The sequence below is a fragment of the Bufo gargarizans genome, chromosome 9 (genome assembly GCF_014858855.1).
Source record: "Bufo gargarizans isolate SCDJY-AF-19 chromosome 9, ASM1485885v1, whole genome shotgun sequence".
Lineage (NCBI taxonomy): Eukaryota > Metazoa > Chordata > Amphibia > Anura > Bufonidae > Bufo > Bufo gargarizans.
Window position 1 is genome coordinate 117,887,484 of NC_058088.1, and position 18,712 is coordinate 117,906,195.

The following is an 18,712-nucleotide window of genomic DNA, read 5'->3' on the forward strand; positions in this document are numbered from 1 at the left end:
ATATGGGGGCCATTTTGCAAGAGATATCCGTTATGGGATGATATAACTGATATATATGTGCCCTGTATATGATACCACCAGCCCCATGCCTCCACCCACACACAGGCATGCCTTCCACAGTCTAGTAGCCATCCATGTTATGTAATGTGCCATGGCAGCCTAGTGTGCCAGCATAGGGGCAGCTTTTATCTAGGTTAGTCTAGGATATATCACATGCAGGGCATTGTTCTCTATGGACTGATCGCCGGAGCAGTGTGAATACTGTCCCAGAGACGTGCGGTCTCCATGCGGCACCTACCTGCCCCGTGTACACAGGCCCTCCCCGGCGGCGGGGTGCCATCACTCACCTGTTCATACCAGTCGCGGTTGGTGCACGTACACTCCGGCCACCAGTTGGGACTGTTGCCATTCATTTTGGGGGTGGCACTTTTGGGGGGCCCTTTCAAGGTTGGGGTGAGGTTTTCACGTGTGGCTGGGGCGAGCTTTGCTTTCCCACGGGCCGTGGGGGTGACGGCGGGCTGTGACGGGAGGGTCTGAGAGCTGTAGCCCCCATAGCCGCCCCCATACTGCTCGTGCTGCCACTCTCCATATGTCGGGGGCTCCATCCTGCGCAGGGCAGACATGCGGGATGCCTCGTAACACTCAGGGCACTTGCAGCAGTGATGATGCTTGTGCATCATAAGACCCGACTCCTAAATGAACAGGCGCAATCACAGATCAGCCCCGCACCGAATCTGTCCACCCCCGAGTAAGGCGGTATGAAGATGGCCGCAGGCGGCGAGCACGGTATATCCCAGGGAAAGGATCGGAGCAGCCGGGACTGGACACACGATGCCCGAGATACATCAACACATTTGCCAAATGGAGAATGTAAAGGCAGATGGCATATGTGCCCAGTGAGCAGAAGACGGCGGCACAAACATCCAATGAATGCAATCAGCGAGAAAAAGGCGGAAATCGGCCCTTGTCAGCGGTACAAATGCAGGTTTCCTGAGCATAGATGGAGCAGGTCTCCCCTCCTCCTCCCGCTGGATGTGGGGGCTCTGCTATGAGGAGGGGGTTAAATAAAATGCAGCCTCCGAGACCCGTCCGTCAAGATGGCGTCCTTCGTTGCCTTTTTTCCTCTCAGCAGTGAGCGAGGGGGAGACGGGCTGCTCGCTCTGTCAGGCCCAGTGTCAGGTGTGGGTGCCTGCGGCCGGGTGCTGGGTGCTCCTGGACGCTGTGCACAGGAGGCTGTACTGCTGGTCCCTGATGGAGGAGCTGCTGCTTCTCTGCCTCTGGATGCAGCATCTCCTGGCTGCAGCCAATCAGCAACCAGCAGCAGCATCAGCACCACCGGCTGTAACCCCCTCGGTGCCAGAGGAAGGCCTGCAGTGCATAGAGCTGGGCTGCAGCGCGGAGGCTGCCCCGGCAGCTGCAGTGTTAATCAGAGACCGGGATCTGCAGCTGACGGCTTCTTAGGGGGGAGGGTGACACTGGCAAAGGGGGAGGACCACCGACATTTTATTCAAGGATACAAAATCAGAGCAGAGAAGAAACACCCACTGGCTGACAAGTGCTAGAGCCCCAGCACAGGGTCCTCCACACACAGCAGCAGTGAGGCTGACAGCCTCCATCACATCAGCTATGCTGGAGGCCATGGCCATCACCACACAGCGGTATCACTGATAAATACACTAGCTAAAAAGAGGTTTTTTCTTGGAAACTGATAGAATCTAAGGACAATTTTTGTTTCTGCATTTTGTATCTTTGTAGGATGAAATAAAAATAAGAAAACACAAAATTTACAATGTCCCAAGCTGTCATAGCAACCGATCACAGCGCTGCAATTTTGCTGCGGGGGCTTTGATTTGCATCTGAAGGCTTAAAGGACCGAGATGGCATCATCGCCGATCGTGGTCACTGCCAGTGGGTGTCAGCTGTATTATGCAGCAGGAACCCACCATGTACGGAGCGAGCTCAGCGCGTCAGCCCACTCCATACTTTCCCTTAAAGGGACACTGACAGGCCCAATACCCATAATTAGCTGTACATATCCAGGCACAGGTCTTCTAATGTGCATTAAAAACATATAAGTATCCCCCCTGTCCACATTATGAATACAGTTAACTCACGTTTTATAACCTGAAGTAATCGCTGTTCTTTCTGCCCAAGGGGCGGGGTTTGATCTTTTGCGCCCAGCCAGCATCAGCCCAACCGCCGTTTTGAAGCGCCGCTGAGCTCATCAATATTCACTTAGCTGGGCGGCTTCTGCAGTCCCCGACCTTCCGAGATCCGGCGCATGACCAATAGAAAGCTATGGGTGCCGGGCGCATGCGCAGAAGCTGAAAGCGAGTCTGATGCCCATAGCTTTCAATTAGACAAATTGCCGGAGCCCCCGACTGTTTTCCCTTGACACATTGTACTTCATGTTAGTGGTGAATTTGAGTTGATACGTTTTACCTTTATGTATAAACAAGCTAAAAATTTTGAAAAATTTTGAAAAATTCGCTATTTTAAAAATTAAGACAGATAGTGATACTTCATAAAATAGTTATTACTTTACATTGCCCATATGTCTACTTTATGTTTACATCGTTTTGTAAATGTCCTTTTATTTTTTTTCAGGAAAATAGAAGGCTAAGGGTACTTTCACACTTGCGTTTTTCTTTTCCGGCATAGAGTTTCGTCTCAGGGGCTCTATACCGGAAAAGAACTGATCAGGCATATCCCCATGCATTCTGAATGGAGAGTAATCCGTTCAGTTTGCATCAGGATGTCTTTAGTCGTTTTGACTGATCAGGCAAAAAAGAAAACCGCAGCATGCTACGGTTTTCTCTCCGACAAAAAAAACTGAAGACTTGCCTGAACGCCGGATCCCGCATCTTTTCCCATAGGAATGTATTAGCGCCGGATACGACAGATCCGTCGGCCCGCATGACAAGCGGAGAGACGGATCCGTCCTTGCAATGCATTTGTGAGACGGATTCGCATCCGGATCTGTCTCACAAATGCTTTCAGTCAGCGGCGGATCCGGCGGGCCCGCCGGATCACATTGCCGCAAGTGTGAAAGTAGCCTTAGGCTACTTTCACACTAGCGGCAGGACGGATCCGACAGGCTGTTCACCCCTATTTTGCGGTGCTGCCAGACTGCTGCTCCGTCCCCATTGACTATAATGGGGATATGAGGCGGAGCTCTGGCGCAGCACGGCGAGAGGCCGCCGGACTAAAAGTACTGCATGTCCGACTTTTTAGTCCGGCGGCCTCTAACTGCGCACTGTGAAATAGCGGCAGGACGGATCCAACAGGGTGAACAGCCTGTCGGATCCATCCTGCTGCTAGTGTGAAAGTACCCTTAGACGTTTCCAAGCAGATTTTTAAGAAAATTGCCAAAACCCACTAAAAGTATGTTTTATTCATTATCTACTGAACCAAAATGAGTAATAACATTATGTATTCATATATCGCAGTACAGGGATTATAAGAAGTAAAAAAAAAAAAATTAGTTTAGTGGGGTGACAGAAGCCCTTTAAGGTCCAGTTCAGTTATGGAGTCACTTTGTCGGGCTTAGGCTACATGCACACGACCGTATGTGTTTTGCGGTCTGAAAATTGCGGATCCGCAAAAAAAAAAATTACATCTGTATGCCATCCTTTTGTTTTTGCGGATCCATTGTAACAATGCCTAAAACAGACAAGAATAGGATATGTTCTATTTTTTTGCGGGGCTACGGAACGGACATAGTGGTGCACACGGTGTGCTGTTCGCATTTTTTGCAGACCCATTGAAATGAATGGCTCCACATCTTATCCGCAAAAAAAATGGAACGGAAACAAACATACCCCTCAAGGTATTTAGAACTGCTTTTACAAACTTTGTGCACCATTTAGGTATTCCAAAAGAATTAAAGGAAAATGGAGGAAAAAAAAAAATGTTTTGTGCAGATTTTCCATTTTAATCAATTTGTCCTGTTACAGAGCAAGGGTTAACAGCCAAACAAGCCTCAATATTTATTACCCTGATTCTGCCGTTTACAGAAACACCCCATATGTGGTTGTAACCTGCTGTATTGACACACGGCAGGGCACAGAAGGAAAGGAGCGCCATATTGTTAATGGAGGGCAGATTTTGCTGGAATGGTTTTCAGGTGCCATGTCACATTTGAAGAGACCCTGAGGTATCCCTAGAAAGAAAGCCCCCAAAATTTATCCCATTTTGGAAACTACATCCCTCAAGGAATACATCTAGTGTTTAAGTGAATGCTTTAGCCCAACAAGTGTTTCATAGAATTTAGAAACACATGGCTGTGTAAATGAAAAAATAACTTTTATTTCCAATATAAGGTTGCTTTAGCCCTAATTTTTTTTATTTTTACAAGGGCTAACAGGAGATAATGCACCCCACAATTTGCTGAATACGGCAACACCACATATGTGGTCGTAAACCGCTGTTTGGGGACAGGGCAGCATTCAGAAGGTTAGGTGCGGCATCAGGATTTTCTAACATGGAATTTGCAGAAATTGTTTTTAGGGGCTATACAATTTTTTTTTTTTTTTTTACCAATGTAGCTTTTTGAGGGACAGGCTGTAATTTTTATTGGTATCATTTTGGGGTACATAGGTATTTTTGATCACTTTTGATAGAAAAAATTTGTGGAGGTGAATTGGGTAAAAATGGCAAAATATGTCAGTGTTTTTTATTTAAATTTTTTATGGGGTTCCACTTGCGGTAAATATGATATGATAATTTTATTCTGTGGGTTGATACGGTTATGGCGATACCAAATTTATACTTTTTTTTATATTTTACTACTTTTTCAGCATAATATCACTTTTGTGTTAACAATAAATTATATTTTGCATCATCATATACTAAAGTCCATAACTTTTTTATTTTTTCACTAATATAGCTGTGTGTGGACTTGTTTTTTGTGGGGCAGGCTGTAGTTTTTATTGGTATCATTTTGGGGTACATATGACTTTCTGATCGCTTGTTATTTATTTTTTGTGGAGGTGAGGTGACAAAAACATCAATTCTGTCATTGTTTGGAGTTGGGAAGGAATTTTTTCCCCTTAAGTGGGGAAAACTGGCTTCTACCTCAGAGTTTTTTTTTCCCTTCCTCTGGATCAACTTGCAGGATAACAGGCCGAACTGGATGGACGGATGTTTTTTTCAGCCTTATAAACTATGTTACTATGTATGTGACATTATTATGGCGGAGGACATCTTGCCTGAGCTGTCCTTAGCATTTAGAAAGCATTAAGAAAGTTATTTTACAGCAGCCCCATGGGCCATATATGGGAGAGTCCTGTAGGCCTGCTCTGTGCCCTGTGCAGAGGTCGTTGTACAAGGAAAGAATGGATGAGCTCCGACAATCACCTATTGTGAATGGTGGATCTTTCATCTAAACACAGAGGTGATATCATTCCAAGCAGGATTAGAATAATATATAACTGCAATAAAGTAATTTGTACAAACCAAGAAGTGCGCCAATTATAAGACACTGGCCAGTGCAAAAACTGTGACAGAAAATTAAAAATAACATCATCTAAATTATTTTAAAATATGTTAAACGTAAAAAGGTAAATTTAAACTGCAGGTCATTTTCCGAGGACACATTCCCTTTAACGAAACAGTAACTGATGTGTATTGCAGCAGAGTCTATCTGTATGTAACAGCTCCAGCCCTGTAACACGCAATAGACTCGCATGCTATCCTGTCGCTATTGCTAAAACCTTTGTATCAAGTAAAATCTAATCTAAAGAGTTATATCTTCCTAATCCCTAACGCTGTCCATAGAAGACCCTAAACTGGCTGTTTTATGTGTCTAATTGCTGTGTCAGACACATCCTATCACATCAGTAACTCAGCTCAGAATGGCGTCTCTGCTTGGACCTTACATAGAGCCTAATAGACAAGTCAATATTTTTAGGCATAGAAAATGGTCTAACTGTAAGACAGCTTGGAAGATGTCTTACATTTAGAACTGCGCTGGATGCACAGAAGATGCATCAAAACTTTGTCGGATTCACCGCCAATCCAGGGCTTTATTAAGACCAGGGTCTAAAATGCCGGTCTTAATAAATGTGCCCCAATGACTAGTAAAGATCTGGGCAACTTTGATAAGCTTTAATTTGTGATGGTTTGATGTCTAGGTCTGGGCATCTCCAAAACAGCAAGTTGTGTGGGGGGTTCCTAGTTAGCAGTAGGGGCTTCCTAGTATGCAATGGGTGGTACCTACCAAAAGTGGTCCAAGGAAGAATAACCAGTGTACTGGCAATAGGGTCAAGGGTGCCCAAGGCTGACTAATGCGTGTGGGAAGAGAAGGCTAGCCCATCTGATCTCATTCCACAGAAGAGTTACTGTTGCAGAAACTTTATGTAACGCCACTGCTGGCTATGACAGAAAAGGGTCAGAACACACAGTGCATTGCGGTTTGCAACGCATGGGGCTGTGTAGGTTCAGACTGGTCAAATTGCTCACCCCTGTCCAAAAGCACACAAGCATAAGAACTGGATCATGGAGCAATGGAAGAAGATGGCCTGGTCGGATGAATAACATTTTCTTTTCTATTATGTAGACAGCAGGGTGCAATATGTGATTAAGGAAAGCTGGCAGAGGCATTGTAATGCTCTGGGCAATGTCCTACTGCAGAACATTGGGTCCTCTTATTCGTTTATAGCAATTGCCTAATATACTTTTATTTGACATGTTTCACCTACCTAAACATTGTACAGACCCAGTATACCCCTTCATTCTATCAGCAGGATAATGCACCCTACATCACTGCAAAATAATGCTACAAAATGGTTTGAGGAACACAACACATTGTTCAGTCTGACCATCTGTGAAATGTGCTGGAAGTACAAATGTGTTTGTGTACTTTTCACTATTATGGTTCTTATGGAGTTAGCATATTTGTTTGCTTGAACTGACCCAATTTATTTGCTAAAATATATATTGAACAGCTCCGGTCCGGTGCAAGTACTGGAGTCCACTCAGTGCACAGCATGTGCCGGAGAATCCTCGTGTTCATGAGTGCCCGCCTCTCCCCACCCTCCTGCCACTGATTGCAATAGGTAGAAAGATGTCCATTTTTTTTAGCATAATGACTTGGTCGATACAAGTCATCAGTTACCACGGGTATCTAGTCAATATACCAACTAGTCAAATGCAGTTCAGGTGTTAAAGGGGTTATCCAACCCCTGTAATGTCCCCCAAAATGCCCCTTACACAAGTTATATTTACCTCTTTCCCCATGCCCGCATTGCCCTCTTTCCCCATGCCCGCCACTGCAGCTCGCCATAACGCTGACTAAAACATCTGGCGACCCGACGGGGAGGGGGGATTCAGTCAATAGCAGGCCACGACGGGATCAAGCCTGCCGAGCATCGCGGATGACGCTAAGGAGGCTCATTCCTGTCACCACCTGCTATTGGCTGCCCATCCCACTTCCCCTTGGCCGGATGTTTTGGTCCACACAACAGGGAGATGCAGCAGTGGTCGTGCAGGCAGGCATAAGAAGCTACGCCGGTGCAGAGGAGCGAGATAAGTATAACCTGTGTGAGGGGCCTGGGCATTTTGGGGGGCATTATAGGGGTTGGATAACCCCTTTAACCCTAACCAGGGTCCAGTTGAGATGATGGTGAGATTCAAATCACCATTTCTTCAGCATAGTATCTAGGCAAATAACACTGACTTTGATCAATACATTCAGAGGACACGTCATTTAGAGGGTGAGGGAGGTAAGGGCAAGCCATATGGGTTTAAAACAGACAGCTGGAATTATATTGATATATGTGCTCTCTAATAGGTAATGGATAGTGAATCAGCTGTAGCTGATGTCATCTCTCCTGGGGCTAAACATTCAAGGGGCTATCTGACCTTTGGAAAATAAAAGCAGCAAATATTATAATTTAACAAAAAAACACCCACTACTATTCTTCAATCCCACACTAACGCAGCTCCGATGTTCCAACAGTCCCCTTGATCTTGGTTTACAAGCAGCCGGTATGTGGACACAGCCTGGAGAAATCATAGGAGAAGAAGCTTTCCTAGATCCCAATGCAAAATCTGTAACCACCACACTCCCCCAACTAGACAAAGAGATGCCCTGAAACAGGATTAGCACAATGATGTCAGAGAACTTAGAGAACATGTGACATCATAGGTTCACAGCAATGTCACCGCACAAGGATCATCAACCTACTGATACGGCTAGCAGACAATGCACACAGTTATATCACAGCACAGATCTAGAAATGTTCACTGTGTGCCATAAATAACATTATAACTTCAATCTCTGGGTCGGTACTATTACAGTGATACCAAATTTATATATATTTTTTTCCTTTTCACAACAGCAACGTCTTTTATAAAAATAAAATGTTTTATGTTGTTGCATTCCAAACATTCCATAACTTTTTTATTTTTCCATTGACAGAGCTGTGTGAGGCTTAATTTTTGTGTGACGACTTGAATTATCCATACTTTTTTGGGGTACATTGAACTTTGTGATTGTTTTTTATTCTTTTTTTTTTTTTAGAGAGGCAAAGACAGCAATTCTGCTATTGATTCTTAGATATATTTTTTCGCTGTTCACTGTGCAGTATAGTTTTACTACTTTTGCACAATATTATGTTTTTGTATCGATGCATCCTTTTTCTTTCAACCGAGTTGTAAGAGAGCAGGATATGATGGAGATAGGGGAAAATGCCATGTAGATATACAGTATACTGTACTGTGATTAGTGGGGCAAAGCTATAGGGGGTTCAGAGGTAGAAGTCGGTACTGGGCCTAGGAGGGGACCCAAAGAAGACACCAGTATTATAGAAAGTGCATGCTGGTCAAGGTACACCACTGTCTGGAGGGAAAGGGTTAGGTCAGTTTTTTACTAAGAGAGCATGAAGGCCGCAAAGCACTGAGAGAAGGGGGACCCAAGCTGAACTCTTGCACCAGGACCCATGAGCCTTTAGCTTTGCCCCTGACTGTGATGTACTGTAAATATATGCACCTTTTAATATAATTATGTCCACTGTAAATGCTTGTGCTGGAAACAACTCTGTATTACAAAGCCCGATTCTGCCAGCAATTGTCAGGACGGAACCGTTCCTCCCTGGCAATTGCCTGCTTGCTAGCGGAGGAGACCGCTGCTATAACATCCAGCGATCTCCTTCACAGAATGGGGAGGAGATCGTTATACCATCGCTCTTGCCCATGCTGTCCAGTTGTTTGCCAGCAGCAGATCACGATTATACACCATGATCTGTCACCGGCAAACAATTTCTAAACCTGTCAAAAGATTTGCATTGCCCGGTGAATGAGCGTTTTCTTGTTCATTGGGTAATCGGCGGCAGTATTACACCAGATGATGATTGGTCCAACAATCGCCTGCTGTAATACATAATACAGGCTTTAGGCTGACATCTATTGACCAATTGTATTATCACAGTTGGATAATATCTGTGGATTTAAAGATCTCTTGAAATAGGTGATTTCATTTGCATAAGGTTAGGGTCCCTTTACACATGTATATGATCTGCTAGATTATCGGGAACAAAGCAGACACTTCTGATATTTATCAGATCATCAATGGAGATGAGGGCTGCATTCACATGCAGCAATCATCTTTGCTGTATGGTGACAAGCAATCGATACAGTGATCGCTTGCCCTATAGAGGCTCATTATGATTTTTCGTGCCAGCAGAACGATGACCAACCGAGTGTTTGCTCATTTATCAGGTGATTGTCGGCACCTTTCACAGAGATAGAATACAGACACTCATCCCTGATAATTTGCCTGATAATTGGTCCATGTAAAAGGACCTTTAGGTATGTAGTGAAAGAATAGGGAACACATGGCGGAGAGATTATAAATAATAGTGCTCTGCAGACCTCCTAGCCAGGAGCAGGCAGGGGATGGAAGAGTGCCAGCATCCACAGGTACTTCCTGAATTCAGGATGGTGATACAGTTGAATACTGCACCACAGGCAGCAGCATTTTGTGCTGCGCTGTGGTATTTGATTCTGCTGGGGTGGTACTTTGTGGAGTACTACAGTACTGCTGGCCCCTGCCTACTTCTGTTGTTCTGGCCAATTTGTGTTGCCCTGCCTTCTGTCAATCTGGATCCACGTATAACATGGGGCTGCATGTGTAACGCTGCAGAGTGGCATTACCACCTTTTGTGTCCCTCTACTATCTCCACGGTTTATTCTATGTAATCATGTGTACTTATTTCCAGATCCTACATATTTTGTATTTGTATTTCTGATTTTGCAACTGTTAAAATGTAATGTGCCTGGTTCACCAGCGGGTGGCAGCAGGCTTGGCAGAGATAGTTTGTCTAGAATGGAACCTTTCTATCCAGTCTAGCCCTCTCTAGAGAGGGAGGAGTTCAGTTAGCTAGGATGAGTGGAGTCTACCCCTGTAAGGGGAAGGGTGTGCAGCAGGCCCTTGTCCCTGCTAGACGGGCCCTGCCAAGGCCTGCAGAGCACCATCAGCTCTGCTGAAACAAGAGAAAATAGTAAAGAGCCTCAGAAACCAGGAGGACAAGTCCCTGGATAAAGATAAAGACAAAGAGAAAAATAGAGACCAAGATAAAGACTGAGTCAGACTACAGAAAGCTAAGTTCAGCAGAAAGGAAAAGTTTCTATTTAATCCAGTTAGCATAGCAGTGCTAGAAAGTGACAGATGTAGCAGTGCCAAATTTGTTTGCCTGCCAGAATATAATGCCAAAGCCTGCTGGTGACCAAGATAAAGCTGGAAGATTTTTCTCTGATGCAAGTTTATTCAAGTGTAACACCCCATAGATTTTGTGCAATGATGATGTTTAATGCTAAACCTTTTCTTTTCTCTCCCTCATTAGTTGCAGTGCACAGTTCTGCCCACTAGGGGTGTTCTTAGGAAAGATTGCTGCTTCACACTAGGAACCAAGTTTGGAGGGGACAGTTCCCGAGGGGGAGGGTTTGTGGGGGTGTGCGATAAAGGCTGGAAAGAAAAGATGCAGTGTATGCTGTTCAATATAGAGTTACTGGATTGTCTGGCCAGACAGAAGATCAAGCAGTATACTGCACTGGGACCAGAGAGAGAGTGGATTGTTTCTTGGAAGGAGAAAGACTGAATGGTAGAGAGCTGCTGCTTTTTCTGCTCTCAGAGGTAACAGATCTGCACACCATATTAAAGTATTATGAACATTGCATCCAGGAGAGTGTGAGATAAACACAAACTAATACCCTGCATTCACCTCCAGCTGCAGTTATACAAGCTGTTTGTCTGGAAGACACTGTGTGGACTCTGCTAGTGTATATTTCTCATGCTGATATTGAAATCTTCACAAGACAAATGCTTAGAGCCTAAGGACCCCGTTCTGAACCATATAACTTAGTAAAGTGCAGGGAATCATAGATTCTGGACTTGGACACTAGTTAAGGATTTTCCTGCACAAGTGAGCTACACTGTCCGCCATTGCTATAAATATTTAACCGAGAAGACGGGCCCCAACGCATGCAGCTGCCAACTAGTGTCCCTTTTCTTTTCTGCTAACGCCGGGACTATATTTGTGTTTCCTTTGTGTATATTTAAGCGTTGGAAGCTTTATACAGGGTTTAATATACTCAGCTGTTGTATTCTTATATGATTAGAGTCAATATCTAACTTTTATTTTATTCTGACCATAGTTTATCTTAGCAGTGAAACTTGTTAGAGAGCGACACCCTGTGGAGAAAAGTGTAATTGATTGAGATTTTGTGCAAGAAGCTGTTTGACCACACATTGCATGTAATACTGCAGTAATTTTATAACTAGTAATATTCTGTGCAAGTTTTACTGCTTACCATTATTTTGTTTAGGGTCACATTGTTGAAAATAAACGGGCCCATTGTTCATATAAACTGTGTCTGAGCATTGGGGAAGAAAAGGGGAGTTCACCAGAGCAAAGAGAGATCTGAACCCACTATTCCACTTCTAATGCACACCCACGGGTGCGCTACACAAGTATTAAAGTTGAAAACAGGTTTACAAGTCTGGACTCAATCTATTTCTTTATCCCCTTCAACAACTATCCCTTGCTCTGCAGCAGACGACAACGCCTGGGGTTCCAGTATATCCAGGTAGGAGCACTGTGACAAGTGCTCAGACACACTCAAAGGGACACTATAGGCTACCCACTCTGGCATTCCTACACCTGGGTACCACCAATACCATCTACATAGGGGGACTTCGTCCCTCGTTGCTGAAATGCAACTGGCGTCATGACAAAAACACCTTAAAGGGACCCCTAGCGTGATCTGCTTCGCTCACCCTCCGCACATGGGAGGGCATACTGCAACTGAGAAAAGTATGCACAGTGGTTGTAAAGTCAGAGAATCCACAACCTATGAATGTCTGGTAGAGACTGTGCAGATTGTGTGTACGTCACTAAGGGGAGAGGAAGCTGTGCAGATATAGCCATCTTCACTGCTGCCACTATGAGCCAGGTAGCTGGGTGCAGTGCAAGCTCGAGAGAGGGGGGGGGGGGGCGGTAAGATGTTGCTTATTAAAGGCGTCATATTTGTCAGTTGTCACTTAACTACTGCCGGCCTGCCCGCTGACTATAAACATCTGGGCAGTCCATACTTAACTCTGCAAGGACGTTTCTGAATGTGAATCAGTAAAGATACAATAACTTCATTACCCCCTCATGTAGCTGCATGGTTACAAATACATAGAGGCTGCCGTCCCAGATCCTGAGATATATGGAGGAGGCAGGCAGAAACTGTAATGAGACGGGGGGGGGCAGAGATTGTGGGACTGTGGCAGGCGCAGCACTATGAAGTGTCTTTTGCGCTGTGGTATTACAAGAATTTTGGTATCTCTGACTTTTAGTATAACCAGACGGTCTATTACTCTGTAATTCCTCTAGCGCCGTTCTATGGAAACAGTAGGTTTAAAGAGCACACCAAATGCTTGAAATAACTGCAACTTTTCTTTCAGCAGATAGTCCATGTACATAACACGTGTTGAAAAGATATCACAAAATGGCGGTATGCATAAGATGGTGGTTCAACTGTTTTATCTTGTCCTTCAGCATAAAATGGTGGATTTATTTCTCTCTTGAGTAGGGCTTCAACGATTAATCTAAGTTATTGATAATATTCGATAAAGGGATTCATTATCAACAAATCCAGTTAGCGAATAATCGGCCGATTCGTTGCTATGCGGGCGGGAGCGGGCGGTCAGGCGCTATGCCTGCGGGTCCTTAACTGGCAGTAACTTTTACTTCAACTTTAAATCAGCTCATCTTTATTACCTGACAATGAAGCTCCAGTAACAGGCAGAGCGGGCTCTGCTTGTTACCGGAGCTTCATTGTAAGGTAATAAAGATGCGCTGATTTAAAGTTGAAGTAAATGTTACTGCCAGAATAGTCTACTGATGTGAGCGTTGGGGCCGAGGCTGTTATGGGGAGGGGGATCTGTAGATGGCACTGTTATGGGGAGGGGGATCTGTGGATGGCACTGTAATGGGGGCGGATCTGTGGATGACACTGTTATGGGGGAGATCTGTGGATGACACATATAGCATAAGATGCTATATAGTGTCATCCACAGATCCCCCATAACAGTGCCATCCACAGATCCCCTCCATAATAGTGCCATCCACAGATCCCCTCCATAACAGTGCCATCCACAGATCCCCATAACTTGTCTTTTTTACATTGTAATGCAAAATTGTTATAATTATGTAACTCCTAAATTTGTTTTAATATGGCTTTTGAACAAAATTTTTCAAGTAAAATCATATAAACCCCTCATTTTGGTGTTTTTCCCCATTAATCGATGAAATTATCGACAACTAATCAATTATTCAAATAATCGTTAGCTGCAGCCCTACTCTTGAGTATCTGTACTCTCACATTAAGTTATTTAAGCACTTTATGAGAGGTATATCTGAGGTCTAACGAATTGTTCTGCTTGCTCAACTTGGTTTGCAGTATGCTTATGATCTGGTATGAGTAGTTCACGGTTTGTATGCAATTTGTATGGAATCTGGTTTGCATGCTTGCAATTTGTATTTGCAATGGTATGGTTGCAATTGTCACGGCAGACAAGCACTCAAACACACAGAAAAAACAACAACCAGGCTCTGAGCGAGAAGTAGGGGAAGGGTCACCTCCTAGCTAATCTCTGACCTCTCTCCCTGCACTGCTCAGCCCACAGGCAGACCTTGGTGGTAGGAATGCTGTGTCCTCGTGCCTGGGCTAATACAGCCTAACTTCCCTGAGATGGTGAAAAGGGGAAATAGGAGCAGCCTGCTCGCACAGAACCTGGATGGGAGAGAAGATATCAACACAACAAAAACAGCAAACAACAAGAACAGAAACCACACTTATCTTAACAGAGCTGGGACAGAAAACCTTCCTTGCTTGCTTCCTAGGCCAGACTGATTTCTATAACCCGCTCAGAGTACTGGAAATGAGAGCCATTTAAACTAATGACCCCACCCAGTGCACCTGATGGGAGGCGGATCCAGCACGACTCCAAAACAAACACTAAAGACATGCTTCTATTGTGGCCGACCTCCGCACATAGTCAGAGCCGGGCATTGCAGCAATTGAATTTGGTTGCAATTGGTTTTGCTGGCAATTTGAATTTGTGAACTTTGTGGTTTGCAATTGGCGGAACTGTAAGTAAACACATATATATCTAGTTCAGTATACAGTTCTAAACACAATACTAACAATAGGAGCATTATATACAGTTGCAAGAAAAAGTATGTGAACCCTTTGGAATGATATGGATTTCTGCACAAATTGGTCATAAAATGTGATCTGATCTTCATCTAAGTCACAACAATAGACAATCACAGTCTGCTTAAACTAATAACACACAAAGAATTAAATGTTACCATGTTTTTATTAAACACACCATGTAAACATTCACAGTGCAGGTGGAAAAAGTATGTGAACCCCTAGACTAATGACATCTCCAAGAGCTAATTGGAGTGAGGTGTCAGCCAACTGGAGTCCAATCAATGAGATGAGATTGGAGGTGTTTGTTACAGCTGCCCTATAAAAAAAACACACACACCAGTTCTGGGTTTGCTTTTCACAAGAAGCATTGCCTGATTTGAATAATGCCTCACACAGAAGAGCTCTCAGAAGACCTACGATTAAGAATTGTTGACTTGCATAAAGCTGGAAAGGGTTATAAAAGGATCTCCAAAAGCCTTGCTGTTCATCAGTCAACGGTAAGACAAATTGTTTATAAATGGAGAAAGTTCAGCACTGGTGCTACTCTCCCTAGGAGTGGCCGTCCTGTAAAGATGACTGCAAGAGCACAGCGCAGACTGCTCAATGAGGTGAAGAAGAATCCTAGAGTTTCAGCTAAATACTTACAAAAGTTTCTGGCATATGCTAACATCCCTGTTAGAAAATCTACTGATACGTAACACACTAAACAAGAATGAATTTCATGGGAGGATACCACAGATCAAGCCACTGCTGTAAAAAAAAAAAAAAAAAACATTGTTGCATGTTTACAATTTGCACAAGAGCACCTGGATGTTCCACAGCAGTACTGGCAATATATTCTGCGGACAGATGAAACCAAAGTTGAGTTGTTTGGAAAAACCAAACAACACTATGTGTGGAGAAAAAGACGCACAGCACATCATTAAAACCTCATCCCAACTGTGAAGTATGGTGGTGTGGGCATCATGGTTTGGGTCTGCTTTGCTGCATCAGGGCCTGGACGGATCGAAGGAAAAAATTCCCAAGTCTATCAAGACATTTTGCAGGAGAACAAGGCCATCTGTCCACCAGCTGAAGCTCAACAGAAGATGGGTGTTGCAACAGGACAAAGACCCAAAGCATAAAAGTAAATCAACAACAGAATGGCTTAAACAGAAGAAAATACGCCTTCTGGAGTGGCCGAGTCAGAGTCCTGACCTCAACCCGATTGAGATGCTGTGGCGTGACCTCAAGAAAGCGATTCACACCAGACATCCCAAGAATATTGCTGAAGTGAAACAGTTCTGTAAAGAGGAATGGTCCAGAATTACTCCGTCCTGACCGTTGTGCACCTCTGATCTGCAACTACAGGAAAGGTTTGGTTGAAGTTATTGCTGCCAAAGGAGGTTCAACCAGTTATTAAATCCAAGGGTTCACATACTTTTTACACCTACACTGTTAATGTTTACCTGGTGTGTTCAATAAAAACATAGTAATATTTAATTCTTTGTGTGTTATTAGTTTAAGCAGACTGTGATTGTCTATTGTTGTGATTTAGATAAAGATCAGATTACATTTTATGACCAATTTGTGCAGAAATCCATATCATTCCAAAGGGTTTGCATACTTTTTCTTGCAACTGTAACTGTTTTAAATACCTATTTTGGCCTCTTGTTCCCATAAAACTGGACTCTCAGTGGAGTGAATGTCTATTCCGCTCCTGTCTCTGGTCAATAATGATTCTAGCAGCAGGAGCTGGGGGAATTCCCAGACAGGCTGTTTGTGAGGTTGGCTGTGATTGGTGAAAACTCTTGCTGTGTAAGAAGCTGGCTGTGATTGGTCTAGACTTCTGCAGAGCAACAACAGATTAACACTATACTTTCTGTTTCTGCTGTGTCACTGAGCTTACCTTACATTACAAAATGAATCTTAAAGGCATATTATTTTTTTCTGCTTCTGTGAACACAAAATATAACAGTTATATGACATCCAAAACATGATGTCACAGTAAATAACTCTGCTTTTGTCTTTAGCACGCAAACATAGGAACTGTATTAAGGTTATTGGTAGGTCTAGCTGTATACACATATAAGCTATATTAGCAACCTAGGATGGGTCTTAGCTGGCCAGACACAGGGGCAGTGTGCTGAGAAGCATCATAAGACCTGTCATCTATATGTCTCCCAATGCTAAAGCTCACACTTCCACGTACTTTCCAGCATGAGACTCGGCACTCAGCCCGCATCTTTTAGACCCCCTACAAACAATTTGGATTTGTGTTTGGGTGTACCTGCTGTATGTTTTTTGTACACTGCTTTGGTGTAAACAATCAGGAATTTTAAGCATAGTGCGCACCATACTTTAGCATACATGAGACTCCACATCATTCCGTGTATGTCCCTCCACTCCTTTCATGACCTGTCCTCCATGTGCTGTCTGGGGATTTGACAACTCTGCTGGGAGTTCAGGAGGTCTCCCCTGTTTTCAGGAGCCTCCCGGATGTTGGCAAGTTTGCCCTATAGATATATCTTCTACATACAGTATATACCTACTCACAACCACTCACTACACCATTAACTTAGTTATAGAACTATATGTGCATCATATGTATAATCAGAGCATTCGCTAGACACTGAGAGAAGGGGAGAAGATTTAGAGCATGGATACCCAACCTACGGCCCTCCAGCTGTTGCAAAACTACAATTCCCAGCATGCTCAGTCTATAGCTATCAGCCTACAACAGGGCATGGTAGGAGTTATAGTTTTACAATAGCTGGAGGGCCGCAGCATGCACTGATGTACAGCATGCGCCGGAGCATCTTTATACCCTCTAAACACAGGTTTTACTGTTAGTCTGGATTCACAACAGCGCTAACACTTTCCGTTGTTCTGCTCTATTATAGGAGCACAGCAATGAAAATAAGAGAAGTGCCAGGCGCGGCATATAACTGCCTCAAACGGTGCGAGCCCTTGAGGAGTCAGTACAGAGGATGGGAGTGGTACTGGCCCTGATGAGATGTTGTGTCACTGTGTACTCCCTTCAGATAGTAGTCTCCTGTGGAGGAAAGTAATCAGGCAGACAAAGGAGAACATCAAGCACCTCTCTTTACTGAGTGCAAACAATATCCAGCAATAGTAGGTACAAAGTGCACCAGATGATGAGATGACAGTATGGCGGCTAGTTAGATGGCAATTAATGGCACTCAGAAGTATGCTAGAAGTCTCTCTCTCCCGATTCCCCTGACTAACAGCGATAAGCTGGCACTCGTAGCTATAGGTGTCCACTTTTGTAATGCAGGCTTTTGAGTGTGCCTGTCCTATGTGTATGGGTGTCTTAAAAGGGGTTCTCCAGGCTTTTAATATTGATGACTTATTCTTAGGATAGGTCATCAATATCAGATCTGCGGGGGTCCGGCACTCAGCTGAAAGGAAGGTGCGCACAGTGCGTGCATGCCATCTCCTTTCTCGCTTCCTGCTCGCCGCTGCAATGTCTACAGCGGGCAAGAAGAGATACTATCCTGAGGATGCCCGGAGAACCCACTTAACTTGTTATCTCTTCACTTTTCAGCAGTGTCTGTATAGCTGTAGTGTTGGGCGCGAATATTCGTATTGCAAATTTTAATCGCGAATATCGGCACTTCGAGAATTTGCGAAGATTTAGAATAAAGTGCTATATATTCGTAGTCTCGAATATTCTAGATATTTTTTTCATCAGTAACCTCCCTTCTTGCTTGTGGGCCAATGAGAAGGCTGCAATATCTTTGTCTGAGCTTAGCAACATCCCTAGCGACCAATAGGAAAGTTCCCTACCCCTTACTATATAAGAACCGCCCCAGCAGCCATTTTCTGCAGTTTTTTCCAGTTCTGAGAGAGACAGCAGTGTCATTGCTGTGCTCTGTGCTTTGCTGTGTCATTACATTTAGATAGTTAATTAGAAAGCTTATATATATATGCAGTGACCAGGAACGGGTTCGCTGACGCCACTTTTAGTGCAGTGGTCGGGTCAGGTGGATAATTGTATTTGTTT

At 44.1% G+C, this 18,712-nt stretch overlaps 1 protein-coding gene across 3 annotated transcripts in view; it reads right to left on the reverse strand.

The window, feature by feature from the left end:
• Positions 1-18,712, reverse strand: part of DLG3 (discs large MAGUK scaffold protein 3) — a 370,064-nt gene that overhangs the window by 236,960 nt on the left and 114,392 nt on the right. Inside the window, exon 1 of one of the 3 annotated variants that reach the window (XM_044268856.1) lies at positions 348-740. The exons of the other annotated variants lie outside the window; for them this stretch is intronic. Within the exon in view, the coding sequence (XP_044124791.1) occupies positions 348-680 (333 nt within the window). The 5' untranslated portion in view covers positions 681-740. Of the gene's footprint in view, positions 1-347; positions 741-18,712 lie in introns of those variants that run through there. 3 annotated transcript variants of the gene reach the window in all.